The sequence below is a fragment of the Schistocerca americana genome, chromosome 1 (assembly GCF_021461395.2).
Source record: "Schistocerca americana isolate TAMUIC-IGC-003095 chromosome 1, iqSchAmer2.1, whole genome shotgun sequence".
In the NCBI taxonomy this organism is placed as follows: domain Eukaryota; kingdom Metazoa; phylum Arthropoda; class Insecta; order Orthoptera; family Acrididae; genus Schistocerca; species Schistocerca americana.
In genome coordinates, this window is record NC_060119.1 from 828,915,769 (window position 1) to 828,939,982 (window position 24,214).

A 24,214-nucleotide genomic window follows, 5' to 3' on the forward strand; every position below is an offset into this window, starting at 1 on the left:
CGCCGCTATGCTTGATGCTCTCGCCAAATGTGAGTTACAAAGAGAATCCATTTTCTACAAGCAGAAGGATGTAGTGCTGCGGAAATCCATCGCAGAATTAGCAACGTGTATGGTAACAGCGTTATGAGTGATGGTAGTGTCGGGAATGGTGTCGAAAATTTAAAGAAGGATGAACAGATGTCCATGATGAAGGTGGACAAGGTCACAAGTCTGCCACCACTGTAGGCCTCGTTGAGCGTGTTGATCAGGCAGTGAGATGCAAACAAAGGTTTACAATTAGTGAACTGTCTGATGAATTTCCAGACATTTCGAGGTCTGCTTTGTACACAATTGTGACTCAAGACCTAGGCTATCAGAAATTGTGTGCACGTTGGATCCCAAAAATTCTGAGTACCGACCATAAAACGCAAAGGATGGCGTCAGCATTATCGTTTCTCACACATTATGCCAATGAGGGAAACGTTTTTTGAAGTCGATTGTTACTGGCGATGAAACGTGGGTCCTCTTTGACAATCCTGAAACAAAGGAACAATCAAAGCAGTGGATGCACACAGCTTCCCCAAGAAAGCCAAAAAAGTTTAAACATTCACTGACGAAAGGAAAAACAATTGCCACTGTGTTTTGGGACCATAAAAGAGTGCTGCTGGTGGACTTTATGGAGCAAGCTACGACGTTAACCAAGGAAGTTTATTGTGAAACTTTACGTCGTCTCCGCAGAGCCATTCAAAACAAATGCAGAGGAATGCTTACATCTGGTGTTGTTTTGATCCATGACAATGCCTGACCACTCAGTGCCAACGTGACAAAATACCTCCTCAAAAAGTTTAAATGGGAAGTTTTTGAACATCCACCGTACAGCCCGGACCTAGCACCAAGTGATTATCACCTGTTCCGAGAACTGAAGTCATGGTTGGGTGGGCAGCACTTCGCTACTAACGAAGAACTTCAGGACACCGTCAAGACTTACCTATCCTCACTGGCGGCAACATTCTTCGAGGAAGGCATCGAAAAGCTTGTGTCATGGTAGACAAGTGCCTCAATCGTTTTGGCGATTATGTAGAAAAGTAAGTTAAGGCTTTACTGTACTTTTGGTAATAAAATTATTATTTTCTGTACATTTTTCTTTTATTTACAGCCAATTGGAGGTTGAAAAAAAAAAAAACAGCCCTCATACTATCTAACTGGTCATTCATCATTCAATTGGGAGGCCACACTTCAGTTAATGATAGAATTTAGTTTCAGAATACCTTCTTTATGCGTAAATGTATTTTCATGAAGACGGAATTTTTCCAGAGCCTTTTTCCAGTTAGAAAACCCTATGGAAGTAAATGCATTTTCTTTTTTTGAAGAAATTGTAATAGATTTTTAGCATCTGCCTCTTTGCGGGTTTTGCAAAACACTTTTTCGGTGGATGCTTCATATTCTAGCCATGTATATTTGATCAACCAAACTTTCTGAAATGATCTTCCCTTACTGAATTGTCCAGGTTTCGGCTGTGAATGGTTCTTGCCTGAAGATGATGAAACAATTGATGACACAATAATTGTTGGAGGCTGACTTGCAGTATCATCAATTTCCAAGCACACCTTTTTGGTAACAAATTTATCCATTGCAAACTTAATTCACAGTATACTAAGAGACTAAAGTAAACAAATATAATATAGTCATATAAAATAGTCTAGTAGACACTAAAGTCGGAACACTAAACACGTCTGCAGCATGCACTGAATGCAACTATCCACACTGAATGACTGTGAGAGCAGGGTGGGCTTTATACAGCTGCAGCGTCATAACATCTCAAAGCATCAAGGCAATGCGATGCAGAGGGTTCCAGGTGCTTGTGCTCCAATCCTTTTGATGTTGCTGCGGCTGCAGTGCTAGCCCCCCGGCGCTAGACTTTACCTGAAGGTTCACGCGCTGGGGAAAATTATAAGTGTGACCGCAGCACCATAACACTATCATGATTCACACCACTTGTTTTCAGTTAACCTGCTTACTACCATAATAATTTTTTTAAACTCATTACTGAATGTATTTTAATAGGTAACTATCGACAAACAAGAAATATAAAAAATTCCAAAGTAATTTTGTGATTTTACAAAGCATAATACAACTAATAACTTTCCTAAATTTGTGGGGGGAGGGGGCTCCGTTCCCCCCTCCCCTCCCCTCCCCCCCTCCCCCCCCCCCCCCCCCCCCCGTCCCCCTCCAAACGGATTTTTGAGGGGGCTTGGGCCCCATCAGGCCTCGTAGAGTTGGCTCCTGTGCTCGCTGTAGAATCATATAGGTATCCCAAAAGGTTCAGTTGGCTTCTTTCCACTGTTAAGTGATTTTGTTGATTTGATTACCCAGCCCCACCCTTGTCATTTATTCTGATATCCGCAGTTATCTGACAACTGTTGAAGGAGTAACCACATTATGATCCTCAGTGAAACAACTTTGAAAAACTTGTATTTTGACCTTCTCTCTATCTTTATATTTTTCAGTACTAGTATGGTCATTGAGTGATTGGAAAGATAGCTTTGATCCATTTACTGAGAACTTAAAACCAAAATGTCTTAGAATGGTAAATAGAATTTTAACTTCAAATTAACTGATCACTTCTATCATGACCCTCCTGTTGCTAATGTTGGATTCATGAAGTTTCTGTTTGTCTTCTAGGCTTGGTTATTTTTAAAACTGTGATGAAGCTTTTTGCTTTAGGAGCAGCTTTCTGACGTGGCTGTTGCACCATAACAGGTTGTTTCCATCCCTCACAATTTTGCTCGGCACGTACATGTCTAATGCATACCATTTGTACTCAACATTTTCAGTCTAAGAGATAAATTCTGATATTGACTATTTAGGTAATCTGAAATCTATTCAATACACTTATTGATCAGAAAAATCTTTGTACCTTTCTTGGCATTCAGACGGGGGAAACTCCAGGTTGCAATATCAACAATACAAGGAAAGGACAGATTGCTACTCACCATTAAGATGACACATTGACTTGGAGACAGGCATGATGAAAAGAGTGTTACAATTCTTCAGAAAAGAAAACACATACATATTTATCCACACAAGCAAACACACCTCACACACACATGACCACCATCACTGGCAGTTCAGACTAGAATGCAACTGTCATGTGGAATGGAAGCATCAATATAAAAGGGAAGTTGAAGGGGACAAGATAGCATGATACGGGTGGCAGAAGAGAAGAGCGCTGTCTAGCAGAGTGAGCACAGACTAGATGGAGGCATAAAGGTTGCCAGGCACAGCGTCAGGACGCTGTGGGGCGGGAGGTAGGGAGGGAGGGGGGAGGGCCAAAAAGCAGAGGACCAGGGAAACAGAAAGAGAGACAGATGTGTTAGCAGAGGGTGGCGCACAGTGATGATGGGGGATGTGAACAGGGAGGAGGTGATAGGAGAGAGGGGACAGAAACTATTGTGTATGTGAGGGGTGAGAGAGGGAAAGGGGGGAAGGGAATTTTGGGGACACTAGGCATTGATTTGAAAAGCATTACTCAGTGATCAACCAAAAGCAGCTTCCGAGAAAGAAACAACAGAACCTTTTTGCACAGCATGTTACCACACCACACTGTCACATCTCATTATGAATGAAACAGAGATTCACACCCTGGAACTGCTTTAACATTCTGCCCCTCTGTTTGAAGCAATTTAGACAATGTGCTAGAAAGCAATATACTAAAATTAACAAAAATGGTTGTCTCCTTAGTAAGGGTTAATACTCACCACTAACAAAAAAGTCAAATTTTAAAGAAAGAAGTTGTTGGTTGGGAGTCAGCCAGCCACACCTGTGCCATGCATGTCATGTGATATCCTAGTAGACTGTCACTGATTGTGCTTCATCTATAACCAGCCAACAATTTCGTTCTTGTTTTAATCTATTTGCTGGCAATTAATCATTTATTAAAAGGTAGTGATGTGAAGTGTAAAATTTCCAACATTAACATTTTATTCAGTTTATTTCAAATATGACAAATATACGTGGTTGCAGTATGCACTGAAAGCATAAGTCACCCATCTGAGATGCCCTGCTAAACCCGCAGGTCAGGGCAGGTAGTTTAAGTTGTGGAAAGGGGCCTAAGTAAGTGGCTGTCAGTTGCACTCAAACATACAGCCTTTTTTTTGATCAAACATTATAAGAGCCAAGAAAAATTAAAAAAAAAAACACAGCTTTAGTTTTGGAACTTGGCTGAATGTGCCGTACAATCTCATGCCTTAAGGGCAAGACCACTTTAATTTAAAAGCACCTGAAAACCAATAACTTGAAGATCAACCAAAATCAGAAATTTAAAAGGTGAAGCCTTATCTTAACACAGTTCCTTAATTAAGCTGAAAGCCCAAAGAATTTGACACTTTAAGAGCAAAAGATCTTAAATTCAAAATCGGCTGAAGGTCCAACACTTAAGACTCAATAACATTAATTTTTAAAATGTCAAAGGTTTTATGTAAAACAGTTCTTAAATTAGGCTGAAAGCCCAAACCATCTGACGCCTTAAGGGCAAAACAACCTTAATCTAAAAATCTGCTAGAGTCCATACAAGTACAAACAACAAGAACAAACAAGAAAAGCCAGTACACCCAAGGGCACTCAGAAGTTCTGAAGGTCAGCCTGGAATTCAAACACTAACGCTCACTCAAGGTGAGACAGGCAATTGGCCCAACCATTGCCGATCCGACGACAACCCAACCGACACACAATCAATGGACCCATAGACAAGCTAACCTGTGCCTCACCTGACCAGCATGCAACAGGGAGTTCAATGGAACAACGTAGAAGGTATTGGCACCCACAACCATACATACATTGAGCTGTCAAACTACACACTGTGCTGGACAGTGACAACACAATGAGGAAAATACACTGCCTGCATTTACGTCAATGGCCAGGGCAGGTAACTGGAACTTTTAGCGGCCACAAGGCAGAAGATTCCGCTGGTGCACTTCAATTCAAATAACCAAGTACAGTTAAACTCCACTGGAAGGTGGCTAAAATTTTCCAACTTGAAAACACACGTTGTTGCTTGCACGAAAATCTCAACAGTTGACAACAAACTCCAAACGACACAATATGAACAGTCGTGACTTACCGGTAGATTAAGTCAAAACCCACCTTTCATGTCCAGGATCAGTGAGCCACGAACCTCGTAGCAATGGAAGCACATTCCGACACCACATAGAGGTTGCCAGCGGGCCCGGCTGCTCCACGCCAACTGACAAACTGACCGCTCACAGCCCAGCCAGAAACTATAAACGCCAGGCCAAAGATAGTCCAAGGTGCGGATATTGATACACACTGCTGCTGCCACCTACAGCAAGAGAGGATAACAGCATAATCGCGATAGCTGTGGGTGACTAAACACGAAATAGCAACCAAGGTTTAATCCAATGCATAGCATGAGGCTCAATCTCCCCCCCTCCCCCCCCCCCCCCCCCCCCCTCAAACTTAACAACACAGGGAGGGGATGAATCAACCCCTGAGTTACCTGAAGTTAACTTGACTAAGGTGAACCCGATACTGCTTACTTGAATTATTCTCCTTGACCAACAGATTTACTGGGCCTAAACTACGCACGATAATGCAAAGCCCAGAAAACGAGGAGTAAATTTACTAAGATTCCAGCCACGCACCTGCCTCCCTGGGAAACTTCGGACATAAACTTGATCCCCTGGCCTGCCCTTAAAGGTTTCTCAATTATGATTATAACACTCAGCTTGTTTATTATGTGCTCTGAGTATATTACACCTGGCCTGGTTCCAGTTTTCCTTGATAACATGAGGACTAATATCGGCTGGAATAAGATCTTGAATTCCCCACAAGTTTGAAAGAGGGGAATTAACTGGATAGGAAAAGATCAAGGAGGCAGGCGTAGCTCGCAAGGCTTTGTGACTGGTGGTATTAAAGGTGAAACTAAGCCAGGGAAGACTTGAGTCCCATTTACTAGTGGTTTTCTGATGATAAATAGTCAACACGGACTTAGATTTCGGTTAACTCTCTCCGCAAAGGACCCCTGGGGATAATACAGGGTCATCATGATATGCCTGACACTGTACTGAAAACAGAAGTCCTTGAAAGGAGACAAAAGAAAAGCAGGATCATTATCACTAACAAGCTGCTTGGGTGGACCAAAAACACTGAAGACATTAGTTAAATGATAAATAGTGATGGCAGCGGTAATGTTATGACTCGAGAGAAGCCAAGAAAATCTGGAGAATGCATCGATAATAACTAGTACATATTGATGACCCTTCTTAGTACGAAGTAACGGCCCTAAATAATCAATATAGAGCTTGTGCATAGGACAGTACTCTCATTCAGAACTCAACAAACCCTGCTCAAGAACATTCTTGGGTTTGGCTACATTACACAGATGGCATTGGGATATCATCTCTCTCACATCCTGCTCAGTACTCAAATGGCCCCCCACCAATTAATCATGAAAATAACGAAAAACCGGGTGTACCAAAGTTACAGGCAAACAGATCTTGCACTGCTTAGCTTCACCCAACCCCTTACAGAGAATACCACTCTTAACAACATACCCATCCGACAGCTCGCCTGACAACACACGTTGCTTAATGGGGGCTCAAACAGAGTCCTGATCCTGATGCTGAGCCACATCTTCAGACAAGAGGGGAATTTTGTATCCTGCCTAGAAGGCGGTGCATTGGTCTGCTCCTGAAAACTGAAAGGTTGGCCTCAAGAAGGAAGCGAGTAGGAGCAGCTGAGGTAAAACACGTCGGTACTGCGTGTCAAATTATAGATGTTTACTATAAGCAAAAACAAGTTAATAAATGGTACCATAACTTTGCACAGATGAGTGAAGCCTTAGACCCACTGTAAATAGTACAGAGTCTCAATTGTAAGCCAACACTCTCTGAAATTGAAGCGATGTTTCCAGGCCGTCTGCTCATGATCATATGGGCTGAATCCGGAGCGATGTTCGTAGAGCTCCACAGCACCAGCTAGAGGGAGCTGTCATCGGTGTCTCATAGTGCCAACTTATGAACTTGCACCTACACCGTGGCATCGTTGCTATTGATACCACAGCCCTCCCCCCTGAAATGGCGCGCCGTCATTGAGTATGGCTTCCGATGGCAGGTAGAGGGACTGAAGGGCGGCGCAGATGAGGGGGCAGACAGCAGAACGGCCACGGCCCCAAATTACTCACGAGGGGCCGAGGAAAACGCCCCATGGAAAAACTGCCCAGACCACACACCACCACTGGCTATGCTCGGATGAGGAGGCAGAGCAACGACCTCCATGAGCAATAGCGGTGGCGGCGTGACAGCAGCAAGAGCAACAGTTAGCAAGCATATTCTCAATTTGTTTATCAATGCTGACCCAAGTGCAATGATGACATGCTAATTGCTTCGTCTGCACTGTACCCCAATGACCAGTGTGCAGCAAGCGGAGAATTTCCAACTGCAACAAACTAGGTACAACCACACGAGACTGATCATTGTCAGTTCATAACAAGATAACACTGTGGTGTACAGACAAGTTGTGATGTTGCGCACAAAGTAACATCGAACAAGTGGATCACGAATCTGCATAGCAAATTGAGGCCATTGATTGCGAATATACTGCAAAAGAATCTGCAAAGAAGCGTCGGTGGCTGCCGCGGAAGCAATGCGACGAAAATCCACTGGAAAACCATCAGCTAATTCTTTATCTTGCAAATTAATAAACATGCAGGACGGTTTGGAAGAATCAAACACTTTATCAGAACCAATAGCCAGATGAGACAAAGCATCAGCATTCCCATGCCAAGCAGTAGAGAGTTGGGTTGGGTTGTTTGGGGAAGGAGACCAGACAGCAAGGTCATCGGTCTCAAAGGATTAGGGAAGAATGGGGAAGGAAGTTGGCCATGCCTTTTCAAAGGAACCATCCCGGCATTTGCCTGGAGCAATTTAGGGAAATCACGGAAAACCTAAATCAGGATGGCCGGACGCGGGATTGAGCCGTCGTCCTCCCGAATGCAAGTCCAGTGTGCTAACCGAGCAGTAGGCTGAAACAAAATTTCGTAATTGTAGTTAGGCAAAAACAAAGACCAACATTGCAACTTTTGCGCCGTATAGGCCGGAACTGTCTTTGGTGAGTGGAATAACGACATCAAAGTCTTATGGTTGGTGACCAAATAGAACTTTCGACCGTACAAAAAAACATGAAACTTAGTTACTCCATAGACAATAGCTAAAGTGTCTTTATCGATTTGAGAATAGTTTTGCTGGGCATAATTGAGCAACTTAGATGCAAAAGCGATCGACAGAATGAATGCGGTGTGAGAGACCCGCTCCGATGCTGTGAGAAGATGCATTGACAGCCAAAACAACTGGTTTGGAGTGATCGAAAGGAATCAAACAGCAATCACTCAACAAAGCAGATTTGAGCTTGTGGAAAGCAGCGTCACATTCTGAAGACCAAACAAAAGGAAGGTTCTTACGCTGAAGGCAGTGCAAAGGCACTGCAATCTGCACTGCATTTGGTATAAACCGAATATAATATGTAATTTTGCCCAACACAGACTGAAGTTCGTTCAAGTTCCTGGATGCTGGCAAGTCTGTAATCGCACTGAGATGTGACGGCGAGGGGTGGATACCCTGTCTTTTAATCATATGTCCGAAATACTGAATCTCAATTTGAAAAAATTTGCACTTGTCTCTGTTACACTTTAGTCCTGCCGGCAAAAGTACAGTAAATATGGCACCTAAATTCTGCAAATGTTCATCGGGGGTGTGACCTGATACAACTATATCGTCCAGATAATTTGAGCAACCAGGGGCAGTGGCACACAACTGCTGCAAGCAAGACTGAAAAATAGCAGGAGCCGAAGCACAACCGAAAGGAAGGCGGCGTAACTTGAATAATCCAAGGTGTGTGTCGATCACAAAATAGTGCTGCAACTGTTTGTCAAGCTGAATCTGAAAGTATGAGTCCCACAAGTCAATCGTGGAAAAGAATTTTCCAGCACTAAACTTATCAAAAATGTCTTCAGGATGTGGTAAGGGAAATGTAGCTACCACTGTCTGTGGATTTACTGTAGACTTAAAGTCAGCAGAAATACGGAGATTACCGTTTGGTTTTTTCACACACACTATAGGCTAAGCCCATGGCGAAGCCCATGGCAAGGCAGAAACAGGTTCAATGGCACCCCTGTCTTGCAAATGCTGAAGCTCAGTAGCTATGGCATCGCGCAATGTGTGCAGTACCGGGCGTGCGCGCCGGAAAATAGGCATGGCATTGTCTTTCACTACAACATGCACTGCAAAGTCTGTGGCACAACCAAGGCCATCAGAAAAGAGTTCAGCAAAATCATAACATAGTGTGGCAAGACTGTCTGCATGGTCACTAGCATTGACGCAGAGTACATTGTCCTGCATTGCGAGGCCAAAATGTTCAAATGCATCCATGCCAAAAATGTTCGTAGCATCACTAGAGCAGTGCACATGGAAAGACACTATAGGCGTCGTTGCACCATATGTGGCTTGCAAACTACACATGCCGAGCACTGAGATTTCCTGTCCAGTGAATGCAGTCAGTGTGGAATGTGAACAACAAAGCAGGGGCAAACCAAGCAAGTCAAACGTTGATTTGTTAAGTAAAGAAACTGACGCATCAGTGTCCAGCTGCATTCAAACAGAACATCCACAAATGTGTAAAGTCACAAAAAGTTGCCTCGCATCGTGCTAAGTGCGAGAGGAAGTGACTGGCAAAGCTTGATCCACACGACGAGCTGTTGGAGCATGTGAAGCAGAAGGCTTTAAATAAATGGCATTAACGTCCAGAGGCTGATGTGAATCATGAGCAAGGCAGTTTCTGTTGTGGTGACGCCTACGCAAGTCACGCGAACGGGAGACAAGTTGTGAACTAGAGTTTCTCTTGCTACACACTGCTTGCACATGTCCTTTCATATTACAAAAATAACACTGTGCTTGATGGGATGGGCAACTGTCCCATGGGTGGGCACAAAAGCAGTTCGGACAAGATTTCAGTTTCTCAGTGGGTGCCAGGCATGAACTTTGTTTACATGCGTGTGAGTGGCGCTGCATGGCTGACCGTGCTGGGGCCAGGCGGGAGCGCACATGTTGTGCCATGCTAACAGTACACACACCCGTGGCACGTCGCGTGCGGAAGTAGCCATGTCTAATGTATCTTGTCTATCTAGCAAGTCCACCACTTCCTGCAAAGACAGGTTTTTAAATTTGAGGATTTGCTTGTGGATGCGGTGATCCGCCACATTCTACACAACAGCGTCTCTAATCATTATATCCGCATATGAGCATCCACATGAGCAATTAAAGTCATGGTCAGAAGTTAGTCCCTGAAGGTCCACTAACCAAGATTTATTGGACTGAGTAGGGCCACGTCAGAGGCAAAAGAATTTGTAGCATGCAGCTACCACATTTACACTATCACGGAAGTGGGAGTTCAAAGTGTCAATCACTTCGTCGTAAGTTTTATAAGTTTTAGTTTCTGGGCGGGTGGTGGGAAACAACTTCATGAGCACATGATACAACACAACACCCGCGTTGGCATTGGGAAAAGCGAGCCGCTCTGTACCTGGTATGTTGTATGCTGCGAAGTGTGCCTCGAGCTGGGCGATGTGTTCTGGCTAACATTCAATGTCAGGATTGAGGGCACGAAATGGTGGTGCTGTCGGCGATGGCATCGGTACAGTCAGTGGCATCGGAGGTGCCATAGTAGCTGCAGTTTGTAGTGTGACCAGTCCATTATGGCAGCAAGCAGCTGCATCATTTGCTGACCCTGAAAACGTACAATATCGGACAGTGAAGCCTGTTCCATGGCAAAGTCATGGTTTACACAAATGAAAGTCTTATAGTGACTGGGGGAAGGAATGATGCACCCATATGGTCTCACGGGGATATCAAAAAAAAGCTAAAGCAGTACCGAGCAAAAAAGTAAATGATAGGAGAGGAAAGGGGGAACCCTTGTCACCAGCTTTTGTATCCCGCCTGGAAGGTGGTGCGTGGGTCTGCTCCTGAAAACTGAAAGGTTGGCCAAAGGAAGGAGGCGAGTAGGAACAGCTGAGGTAAAACACGTCGGTACTGAGTGTCAAATTACAGATATTGACTATAGCAAAAACAAGTTAATAAATGGTTATATAACTTTGCACAGATCAGCGAAGCGTTAGACCCGTGGTAAGCAGTACAAAATCTCAATTGCAAGCCAACACCCTCTGAAGTTGAAGCGATGTTTCCAGGCCATCTGCTTTTGATCAAATGGGCTGAATCTGGAGTGACGGTCATAGAGCTCCACAGCACCGGTTAGAGGGCACTGTCGTCGGTGTCTCATAGTGCCAACTTACAAACTTGCACCTATGCCGTGGCATCGTTGCTATCGATACCACAGTGAATTTCACCCAACACCATACAATTAAGACCATCTCCCTCTACCTGCTGGTTTTTCTCACTAGGTGTAGTTTCGGCAAACATCTGGCTGAGGACATCCAGAAGGATGTTTAATAACCTCAAACTGAAATGCCGAAATGCATACTGCCCAACTGGAAATTTGACCAGTTTTGCATGGCCTAGCCAACACCCAGCTCAAAGCCTGATTGTCAGTTTCTAATTGGGAAACCCGATGTTCAAGGTAGAAGTGGGACTTCTCTAATGCAGATAAAATGGCCAAAGCCTCACACTCATAGATGGAGTACTTGAGTTCGGCATCAGTTAACCGATGAGATGCGTAGGCTAATCACTGTCTCTTCCTCTCAAACTCCTGGAGGAGAACAGCTGAAATACCAGCATTAGAAGTGTCAGTTTGAACAACAAACCTTTTATTAAAATTGGGTACCCCAAGAACCAGAGGATTGCCTATCACTGCCTTAATATATTCAAAGGCAGCCTCCTGGGCGGGACCCCATTCAAAATGCGTGCCTTTCCAGCGTAACTGGTTTAAGGGTGCTGCAAATGAGCAAAATTGGGAATTAAATGCCTAAAATATTTTGCTATGCCTATGAATTTAGGAATTCCCCACTTATCAGTAGGTGGAGGCAGTGCGAATACTCTGACCCGTCACTATATGACCTAAGAAAGATACCTGCTGCTTAGTTAGCTAGCATCATCTTACTAGGCTTAACGGTCAGCCCAGCTCCCTGTAATCTCAAAAGAACTTGCTGAATATGCTCCAAATGATCCTCAAATATATGACTATAGATAATCAAGTCGTCCAAATAATTATACACACAGACTAACTTCAAGTCACCAAGGATATTATCCAACAAATGAGTAAGCACAGCCACTCCAGTTGCTAGTCCAAAAGGAACTCTGTTGAACTCAAACAAGTTCAGTCAGTACAAAATGCGATAACATGTTTACTTTCTTCAGCCAACGGAATCTGATAATAGGCCTGATTCAAATCAAGGACCATAAACCAATTAGCACCAGCAAACCGAATAAAGGAATTATGCAGATCAGGTAGGGGTACTGATTCAAGGACAACCTTAGCACTGAAACAGCAGTAGTCAACCACATGTCTGAAATCATGCCCCTGATCTTTAGGTACAAGAAATATTGGGGAAGCATAAGCAGATGTAGAAGGCCTAATCACTCCTTGTTGGAGCATCTGAGATATCTTAGCTTTGAGTATTTCACCTTAAGGGGTGAGAGGTGGTATGGGGACTGCCTGACCTGAATAATTTGGACAGATGGATATGGTAATCAACAATGTTAGTAACAACCAGGTTATCACTAAGGAGCTGGGGAAAGCTGTGCAAAAATCTCGTAACTGAGAAGCCTGATGGGGCAAGAGATGGGCCAGATCAAACTCGTTAGCTACGGCCTCAACGGCCAATGCCACAACAGGTCAATAAACACTAGGTTTCGTGCATTTGCAAATGCCAAACATCTCTCCAGGATTGAATTTAAAGAAAAGGGTGTGTCCAGAATAATCCAAGACCAACCCAGTTTTACTGATGAAATCACACCAGAAAATAAGAAAAGGGTGGGTCCAGAATAATCCAAGACCAACCCAGTTTATTGATGAAATCACACCCCAAAATTAGATTAATGGGCAGTTCCTCAATCAAGGCTAACGACATAGGCCACGAAAAATCGCTGACCAATATACTGCCCCGGACCCAACCATACGGAGGCAACACCTGGCCATTGGCCACTCGACATCTCTGCACCGGTGAAGGGACCGACCAAAGTTTTGTGAGATGCCCAAATTCCAAAAACCTGTTGAAGCACAATAATGAAAAGGAACTACCAGAATCCAAAAGAGCACAAACCAGCTCAGCACCCACCTGAGAACAAATGTAAGGCAAGGGGTGTGATGAGCAAGTGACCACCCGAGTACGCCAATGTCTGAAAGCTTGAACCCGAGTTCACAGCCCAACCTGGTGTCGTCTATTGGCTCTGGGTGCACGAGGCTGAACAAAGAGTGCACCAAATGAGCCTTACTGCCACACCTAAAACAACACCGGGGTTCCCTTTTGATAACTTCAGTGGATGTAGATACTGTGGAATCTGCGCCGATGTCCCATCCCTTAACCTCATGATGTACATAGTTCTCAAGTGGTAATGCAGATGTTGTTATGACCGCGTCAGGGAGCTCTTCCCAGGTTGAAGGCTGCTTACGGAAGACAAAATGTGACTTATCCACCGCCTGCATTCCCCTAAGAATGATAGAGACCAATTCTTGTTCAGGTAAATCAATTAGCAAGGCCAAAGAGGATGTCTGAACTCTTTCAACATACTGATATAACTGCTCCTCACCCCACTGCACTTCCCAAAATGTAATGACACTTAAGCTGTTTATGAACCCTGGTGGTCAACCTTTGCCTAATTATGAGCTCCCTTCATTGCAGCAAGGAAAACCCTTCCACCATGGCTCACGAGAGGAGGTTCTGCAACTCGCCTCTAGCTAACGGGTACAGCAACAACAAAATTACTTGGTGCGGAACACGAAAGGTGGTTGCATGTTGTTCTAGGCGAACCAATAACCACAATAATTTTTCCACCTGATGAAGTCGCTCCACAAACAATTCAGTAATATCTCAGAAGAAATAGGCCAGAGGATTACGCAACTTGGCAAACACAGCATCTAACTTGACAGAGGATGTAACAGTAGCACCCCATGCTGGCCCTCACTCTCTCCTTGACAGCTCAAGTCCCTATTTTCAACCTCCCTCCCATCCAACTCCAAACATATAAACTTAAACTGTAATGTGCTCACCAAAGTTCGCAACTCAATGGTTAATTTTTTGTGATGATCTTCCAAATCTAACATGCTTAAATCCACTATCTGATTAGTTAAATGCATTAACTGTGCCCACACCCTATTCAGCTGACTGTCACCATGTTGGGTTCCCTCCAAAAGTCAAATAGTGTCTTCAAGGCCTTTAATAGTACCAAACAAAAATTCAATTGCGGCTCCTGTCTCACCCACCACCGCTGGCGTGATGTCAATCGGCTGAAGAACGGTAGCACGCAAACTGGTTACCAATTCTGGAACACTGCCCTCAACCAGTTGGTGCCTTATTGCCAACTTGTAAACAAGGTGGTCCTTTCTCAGCAGGCCGATAACCAGACACTGTCTGACTGCCATGACGATAAGTACCTGAAACAAGTAACAGCGAAAACAAAAAAATATGGTACCACAGAACAGAAACAAAACAAGAGTGAAACTGACAGCAACTAGAATGGCAAGCACAAGCACAGCCATGCTCTGCTACCATTGAGATGCCCTGCGAAACCCGCAGGACAGCACAAGACAAGTAGTTTAAGTTGTGGAAAGGGGCCCAGATAAGTGGCTGTCAGTTACACTCGAACATACAACCTTTTATTTGATCAAACATTACAAGAACCAAGAAAAACTTTTAAAAAACCACAGCTTTAGTTTTAGAACTTAATTAGCAGCTGAATGCACCATACAATCTCATGCCTTAAGGGCAAGACCACTTTAATTTAAAAGCGGCTGAAAGCCAATAACTTAAAGTTCAACCAAAATCAGAAATTTAAAAGGCGAAGCCTTGTCTTGAAACAGTTCCTTAATTAGGCTGAAGGCAAACAACTTAAATTCAAAATCGGCTGAAGGCCCAACACTTAAGACTCAATAACATTAATTTTAAAAATGCTAAAGGCTTTACGTAAAACAGTTCTGCAGCATTAAGGGAAAAACAACCTTAATCTAAAAATTAACTAGAATCCATACAAGTACAAACAACAAGAACAAACAAGAAAAGCCAGTACACCCAAGGGTGCTCAGAAGTTCCGAGTGTCAGCCTGGAATTCAAACACTAACCCTCACTTAGGTGAGAAAGGCAGTTGGCCCAACCATTGTCAATCCGACGACAACCCAAACAACAGTTAGTCAATGGACCCACTGACAAGCTAACCTCTGCTTCACCTGACCAGCACGCAACAGGGAGTTAATGGAACAATGTAGAAGGTATTGGCACTCACAACCATACATACATTGAGCTGTCAAACTACACACTGTGATTGACAGTGACAACACGATAAGGAAAATACACTGCCTGAATTTACATCAACGGCCAGGGCAAGTAACCATAACATTAATGGCCTCAAGGCAGAAGATTCCACTGGTGCACTTCAATTCAAATAACCAAGTACAGTTAAACTCCACTGGAGGGTGGCTAAAATTTGCCAACTTGAAAACACATGTTGTTGCTGGCAGAAGTATTCCAGCAACCGACAACGAACTCCAAACGACACAATGTGAACAGTCGTGACTTGCCGGTAGATTAAGTCAAAACTCAACTTTCATGTCCAGGATCGGTGAGCCACAAACCTTGCAGCAATGGGAACAGCACCACACACTTCAACGCTGCATTGAGGTCGCCAGCGGGCCTGGCCAAACCACGCGCCGCGGAAATTTCATCGCTGCTCCACGCCAACCGCCCAACTGCCCGCACACAGCCCAGTCGGAAACTATTAGCGCCAGGCCAAAGATAGTCCAAGGTGCAGATATTGATACACACCGCTGCTACCACCCACAGAAAGGTTGGATAACAGCATAATCACGATAAGTGCAGGAGACTAAACACCAAGGTTTAATCCAATGCATAGCATGAGCCAGCCAAGGCTCACCATCAATATGGTGTATCTAATGAGTTATGTACTACATCTACATACATACTCTGTAAAGCCACCGTTCGGTGCATAGCAGAGGGTACTGCATACCTTCCTGTTCCACTTGTAAATGGAGTGTGGGAAAAAAATGACTTTCTACACATCACCATATGAGCTCTAATTTTTCTTATCTTGTCTTCGTGATTCTTACAAAAAATTGTGCTGGGAGCAGTAGAATCATTCTGCAGTCAGCTGCAAATGCCACACATCTGAGTTTTCTTAACAGTATTTCATGAAAAGAACATCGTCTTCTCTCCAGGGATGTTTATGAAGCATTTCTGTAATACTTACTTGTTGGTCAAACCCATCAGTAACAAACTGAGCAGCAGGCCTCTGAATTGCTTCGACTTCTTGCTTTACTCTGACCTTAAGAGGGTCCCAAACATTCAAGCAGTACTGAAGAATTGGTCGCACTAGTATTCCATTAGCAGTATCCTTTATGCATGACCTGCATTTTGCTTAACTTTAGTAATCATTGTCAATATGATGACATCATCACCACTAAATCCTGTATTTAAACAGGCTGATTCAAAAAGGACTTTACAAGTTTCGAATGATGTAGAAATTTACTGAGGTAACTTACAGAAGTAGTAGATATGTCATTTTGTAGCAAACAACCTTAAATCTGATTCATGTAGTGTATCAGTACCCCATTCTGCCACCAGGAGTTCCAGGTGGATACTTTTGCTGGTGTGGAGTGTGCTCACTGCGTGATTTGATTTCGTGAAATGAATGCTGCAACAACTGTTTGACATAAATTTCACACCGAGTATGCTACAGAACCTTCAAGCAGGCCTACAATTTACTCTTGGCACAAGAACTTTGTTGAGATGAGTTGTTCACTGTGACATGATAAAACACCAGGTCACCCATGTGTCGATAATTATGTCAAACAAGGTAGGGAGAGCTTTGCATGCATTTCACAAAAACCAACACAACATGCATCTCATGAGACAGGCATTCCACAAAAGACTGTTTGGTGAGTACTGCATGGATGTTTACACTTGAAACCATACAGGTTCACAATGGCACAGCACATTAGTGATGCAGATAAAATTGCTTGTGGAGAATTCTGTGTGTAGATGTTTCATCCAATAGAGGATGATGAGGCATTCCTGAAGACAATAATCTTCACCGATGAGTCAGCATTTCATGTCAGTGGCATGGTGAACATCCACAACTACAGAATATTGGGTGGCGAAAAACCACATGGAGCCCTGGAACACATCTGTGACAGCCCTACAGATTTTATTCATGGAGAGAACTGTCACTAGTGTTGTCCATCTCAATATGCTTGAAAACTTTTTAATTCCACAGATTGATGAATATGACCATGATGGGATGATTTACTACCAGCAAAATAGTGGGCCAACTCATTTCCTCATGGAAGTTTGAGGTTTCCTCGATAATCGCTTGCCAGGTTGGTGGATTGGCCATGAAGTGCCCATCTTTATCCCTAGACTTGGCACCATTGGATTTCTTTCTCTGGGGTTTCATTTAAGTCCATGTGTATGTTCCTCCCCTATCAAACAATTTAGCTCACCTGAAAAATCGAATCTACACTGCTGTTGCACAATGCTACAATGATTGTGGGATGAAACTGATTATCAGTGGGATGTTTGCCACATCACAAATGGTAGTCATGTCAAACCAAAATGACACTTGACGCTTTTTTGTGCATCTGATGTTGTTTGCACAAAATGAGACATCTACTGATTCTGTAAGTTATCTCAATAAATTCTAATCATTCCAAAGTTTTAAAGTCCTTTTCAACTCACCCTGCACTGAAATTGTTGATTAAGTCGGTTATGTTTGTAGCTACAAAATCCAAAATATATCCATTGTGTGTGGGTTTTTGAATGACCTGCAAGACAGTCTTCAGAAAACATGTTCAAAAATACTTCAAAAAACTGTCCATACCATCTGAAGCGTATCCATAGACATCCCAGTTTATACTTGGTATGATAAAGTTGCCTCCAGTCAATATTACTTGATTGGGGTACTCCCATGCCACGGAGTGTAGACTCAGTAATTCTACAAATGTTGTGGCAGAATCTGATGATTAACTTGAGTTCACCTAGGTTGGTTAGTCACATCCAGACAACTTCACAATCAGACTCATTTTCGACCTCTATAGACAATATTTTGTCAACTGTTATGAAAATTCCTCCTCCTTTGGTGTTTAACCTATGTTTGCAATAAACATTCCAAGCTTCATTAAATATTTTGAGCTTCGTACTTCAGGTTTTATCTAGCTCTCAGTACCGAGTACATTTTGAGCATGACAGCTTTCATGGAGGGTGGAAAATTCAGGAACTTTGTTACAAATCCTTTGGCAACTTACTGTTACAATTTTGACATTCAAAGTGACTTTAATTTGTAAATGATCCAGTTTCACTCACTGTGTATCAATGTTGAGAATTCATCAGAGGAATTCAAACTATCACCTATCCATTAAAAAATAAAAAAAAATAATAATAAAAATAGGCATGTGCACTGCATGGGTACTCTGCTACCTGAGCATCTGCTTTCTCTGTGTAGTGCATACCTGATCTATCAAGGTGAAACCAATGATTCTCCAGCCCTTAACACAGGTCTAGAAATCTGCAGCCAAGGCCATTACAGGATTGACAGAACCTGATGTTGAGATCATCCAATTGGCTACAAATCAAAGGACCCCAATCAATTCTGGTTATGTAAGCTCTGCTCACACACCACAATGGAGGCCAGCAGTCTTCACCACTTCCACCAGCCACACATATGAACCAAAGATGGCCTCAGACATAACTGGTACCGACATGAACCATAACTTTAAGTCAACAGCACCCAACACCTTTGGTAGCCACATTCAGAGCCTCCTCCACAACTTGTAGGAGGCATCTTCAGTAGATATACCAATGTAAATAGGACTTCTTCCCAGCCCTGGACGCTATTTTCCTAAGGGGCTCTGTTATGTGTTGAACATTGGAGCTCACCAATAACCAGCAGACCTTCCCCCTCCCCCCCCCCCAAATCCCCCCTCCCCTGGCCCCCCTCTGTGTACCTACTCAGACCCTGCTGCAAGAGCAGCCACTTCACTTGGATGGTGAATGGGCAAGGCCACACAGTCAGGCCCCACATTGACTCTCAGCTTCGAGCAATACAATCATGTTACAGCTCACTACTCACTCTGTCACGAATGCGGTTCGTCCACATCATTTACACTGAAAGTTGTCCCAACAGCAAAGCCTGTGGGCAAAACAAGCAATGCCTGAGGTGTCCCAAGTGATGCACCAGTTTTTTCACTGCCTTTACAAGTCAAGGCAGCAGCCTGCAGATGACTGACCACAACCAAAGGCGTCTTCATGTGTTTGTGAACTGCACTCAGTTCCTCCTGCATCTGCAAACAGCAAACATACTCCCTATCCATCACAGTATTAAAATTTGAATGAAAATGGAAGATAAACAAAACAGATATAAATTAACCCTGTTGTCTACCAACTGGCTGCTCTGCAGCATTCCAACTACCCAACTGTGGTGCTGCACATGATATAAATCTGTATTAGTAAAACTATGATACACACAAAATATAAATAAGAAAAGAAAAACTAGCTCTGGTATCTTTTAGATGGTGCTGAAGGTGAAACTAATAGTCCATGTCACAAAATGAAAAGTGTTAATTGCTATATCAATGCTAGCTCTCTGAATTCAAGTGCACAGCACGCAGGTAAACAACAAAACAACTTATTTGAGTTACATATATGTCAGCTCCTCATTACAGAGTGTAGACTACTGCAGTGCCAGCAGGCATATGCTCCCACCACCTGTTGATACAATAAAGAGAAAGTTTGGCCTGTAGTCATTTCTCAGTTTTCCAAGCCAGTTGCTTTACAATAGAGATGTTAGCTATGTTATCAGTTCACTTGAGGTTTGTGTGGACTCTGAGGCAATGATCTATTCACTTTCCACCCTAAAATGTAGTTTCTGCATTAGCACCTCTTAGACCTAATACAAAGATGAACTTTTCCATTCCTTTTTTGGCATTGCTTGGTAACATGTCATTCAAACTTGCTTAAAATCCGGGCTAAAGCATTCTAAGCATCACACTCAGTTCCCATGCTTACAGAAAAATAATAATGAATTAACAAGAGGCCCACCTTTTTGCAAGTACATAAATTATTGTTTTGTTTTATTACCCAAACATGTATCATCACAATTGTGGCATCATAAATCAGTTTTTTTTCTTTTATTTTCCATTTATTTTACATTGCATGGGTTGTGACTGCCAACCAGTGAAACATACGTCCAAGCCACAGCAACACAGCAAGATGCAATATTTACAAATGAGCAGGAGAAAACTTTCAGGTCAACTCCACAAAAACACATTTGGTACATAAAACAAACTTAACACAGCTCAGGACTAGGCAGATACTACACTGATGAAACAAATTTAGACCTTGGCTCATTTTGATTGGTAGCCATAGGACACACACAATGTAAAATGAAAGGAAAATAGAAGAAAAACCCACTGAGGGTACCATAACTGTGGTGAAACATGTTTGGGTTGTAAAACAGAACAATAAGTTGTGTACTTGCTATGCGGTGGATCCATCTTTAATTCATTATCATTCTAAGCATTTTCAGAGTGTAAATATCTGTTTAATACATAAAGAGGTGTGCTCTACATGATGCCATTTAGTATGATAGTCTTTTGTACTCTTTTGTACATTGTCTGTGCTCCTAATTTTATTGCTTTGTCCCAAAAGTTTCCACTTATCTTGAACAACACGTTTCAATTCAGCATCTTTTGGATTCCTATCACCCCCCCCCCCCCCCAAAAAAAGATATCTGTTAATAAGCTAGCATTTGATTATGAAATACCCTGTACATACATATACTTGCGTAGTACTCCACAAACCAGTACACAGTGTAGCAAAGATTACCTCCTACCACAGATTGCAGATTATGTGCTGGAAAAATGACACATCTGTCTAAGACCATGCAGAGGGGACCAGAAAAATACAGGCAGTCTTTAATAGTCAATATTAATGGACCAAAATGACATACTGTTATAATTCTTGTATGGAAGGAAGAATATTTTATGTGTTCAACGTGACCCCCATTAGCAGCTAAACAATGTCAATGCTACTGAACTGCTGACTGAACTATGGCTGTCACTGTTGTCAGTGTGATAAACACACAGGATGCCTCAATGGTTTCTCATAGCTCATTCAGTGTAGCTGGCTTCTGTTGATAACCTTCATTTTTCTCGGTCCCGCCATAGGTAGAAGCCAAGAGACTGTGGTGGGTACTCCACAGCTCCTCTTCAATCTGTCCATCATCCAGATAGATTTTCATCCAAAAGTAGGCTCTGACATCTCTGTGGTAGTGTGCTGGAGCACCATCTTGTTGTAGCTAAAATCTGCTGGAAAACACATGCCAAGATCTGTTGAGAAAACAATGGACTATGTTGCACAAAATTACAATTATATGTCATTTTGTTTCAAAGTTATTAACTATGAAACAGTGGCTACATGTTTCTAGACCCTCTGTAATTCATTAAAATATGACTGCCAATAGCATTTTCTTCCATTGAGGACCAAAAATTCAGTAAATGTCTCATTGGTAAAGTGATTTTAAAAAGGAAGCAAGAAACAGAATGGAGATAGGAAAGTGAAGAGCATTATTTCATACTGTTCATTGTTTCATGCTGCTGTCCAGGACAGTATAATTCTTGAACAACAAAGTGTTTTATGCAGTGCGTACTGGCTCCATACACACACTTGAAAAGTCTGTAACACTTACAAGTGATTTGTTAAACAACTTAATTTATGGTTTATGCAGGAAATATAATGAATGTTTTAATGTCAAAATTAATTTTAAATTTCTGTAATGACTTTGAATTATTTTAATAGTACTCATGTTCACTTGTTTCATTAAGCTCTGAGAATTGTATATAACAAGGAATTAATTGTTATTGTTGTTTACAATATGTTTCTGTTGTTTTCAGATCATTGTGCAGTATGGGTTGCAGAAAAAATTTGGAAGATCTTCCCTTGGAAGTCATTACAGAAATTCTTGTGTGCTTACCCGATTCAGACCTTATCACATGTGTTTTGCATATTAACCCGTTATGGAAGCAAGCAGCACAGTGTAAGAGAGTGTGGTCTCATAGAAAGTACCAAGTATCTGATGAAGCAAAAGAAGCAGAAATTGTTGAAGTGGCTCAGATAATACCTCAGTTAACAACTCTGCAGTTTACTGACATACCTGATGGTTTTGAGGCAACTTATAGTGACGAAACATTACATATATCTTGCAGTTTAATTGCAAGGAAAGAATTGATAAACTGTCTTCTTACAAAGTGCCTCAATATTACTAAGTTATACCTCCCAAGCTTTTTGTTACAAAGAGAAGACTTTGCTGATATGGTAGGTAGCATGCAAAACCTAAGGTCCTTGTTTCCAGAGAGCACAATAGGTTACATTGATTCATCCCTTGTTTTGAAGCCCCTTGCTGATGGTGCACCACAGCTGGAAGAGGTTGATTTCTCTAATCAATATTATGATATTAAGGACATAACATACTTCATGGACAAAAAGGGGCCACAGTTACGCAGCCTTACTATTAATTGGTGTACAAATGATGAGATTAGTGCATTACCATTACTAAAAAACTGCCAACATTCTTTAAGAAAACTTGAAATATATGTCAATGGACAAGGGACATTTGAAACTGCTGCAATACTTAGCACCTTGAAGGACCTTTCTGCTCTTACAGACCTCCACTTTCAAGGAGTTGCTAATATTGATGCAGTAGAAATAACATGTGCTCTTCTGACATCATCATTTACACAACTGAGAAGCTTTAGTATTACATGTGCATTTTACATACAAGATGATGTCTTATTAGCATTGTGTACCTGTTGTCCTTTGCTTCAGGAAATAAAGCTGAGAGACTCACGATATATTACTGCTAGAGGCTTAGAACTGATAGAAAATTGCACAGATTTGTTGATACTGGATCTATCTGGATGTGTGCGTATCCAGGATTTGGGTACTTTAGAACAGTGCACAAAGTTAAATGCACTTTTCTTAACTGACTGCTGGAGATTACAGCCATCAGCCTTGACGGGTATCTTGCAACTCAGTGAACTAAGAACACTCCGGATTGATTCGTGTTGTACATTAGGGTTTCCATTTAGCAACCTGAAGACTTATTTACCACATCTTGAATTTCTTGGAATTAATGCATGTTATGGATCCACCTTGGAAGAGCTTGAAGAACTTCGAAATTCAGCACCTGAACTTTTTGTAAGTATACAACTGTTATACATTGATCACATTTGTAATTAATCAATAACTGAATGTCATAAATATGGAAGTCAGAAGTATAAGCTTCAAATACATCACAGACACGAAAAATTTCTACAAAAATCACCACTGAGCCAAAGTGAACAAAGGGAAACTGTTGATTGACTTTCTGGCCTTTAAGAGGAAACAAAAAAATTTGTATTTGTAATTGGTATTCCCATCTTTATTGGAGCATGTGAGTGACTACAGTCCTTTGACAACGTTTTATTCCTCCTGTCTTCCCTCTTCTTTCACTGCATCACCAGTACATGCTATTTCTGGAAATTCAGATGTTTTATCTGGTTTTTGTGCAGCTGTCTAGTTAGGGTACCTTCATTCCTCAATCCATATTATGTGAGTGCTACTAACATAAATAGCCAGTAGACTCAAACTTCTTATTTGACCTTTTTGAAGAAGCAGCATACTGCAGAACAAAATCAGATCAGCTTCGAAATTTTGTGTTACTATTATTTGATCCAGTGCTTTCCTTCATCTGTTGTAATGTTAAGTTTATTTATTTATTTATCATACAGTTTTATGAAAATCTCTCTCACTACTTGTCCATTCTCTCGGAGTAAAAGACGACTTCTATTAAACAAAGAATTCCTCAAGTATACCACTGGTTTCATTATTTTTGATTTACAGATAATAATTTTTTTTTAAACTTCCTGGTAGATTAAAACTGTGTGCATGCTATGCAGTAAGTTTCAAAATCAATGTAAACTCCACCAGAGTGAAAAATTCATTCTGGGA

The 24,214-nt window shown here is 42.1% G+C and overlaps 1 protein-coding gene across 3 annotated transcripts in view; it reads left to right on the top strand.

The window, feature by feature from the left end:
• LOC124546417 (F-box/LRR-repeat protein 2-like) overlaps nucleotides 1-24,214 on the top strand; it is a 58,915-nt gene that overhangs the window by 17,962 nt on the left and 16,739 nt on the right. For 2 of the 3 annotated variants that reach the window (XM_047125036.1, XM_047125037.1), the window contains one exon: nucleotides 22,120-23,422. In XM_047125036.1, coding sequence (XP_046980992.1) covers nucleotides 22,133-23,422 — 1,290 coding nt within the window. In that variant the 5' untranslated portion in view covers nucleotides 22,120-22,132. Of the gene's footprint in view, nucleotides 1-1,553; nucleotides 1,594-22,119; nucleotides 23,423-24,214 lie in introns of those variants that run through there. The other variant, XM_047125038.1, reaches the window with a different exon arrangement.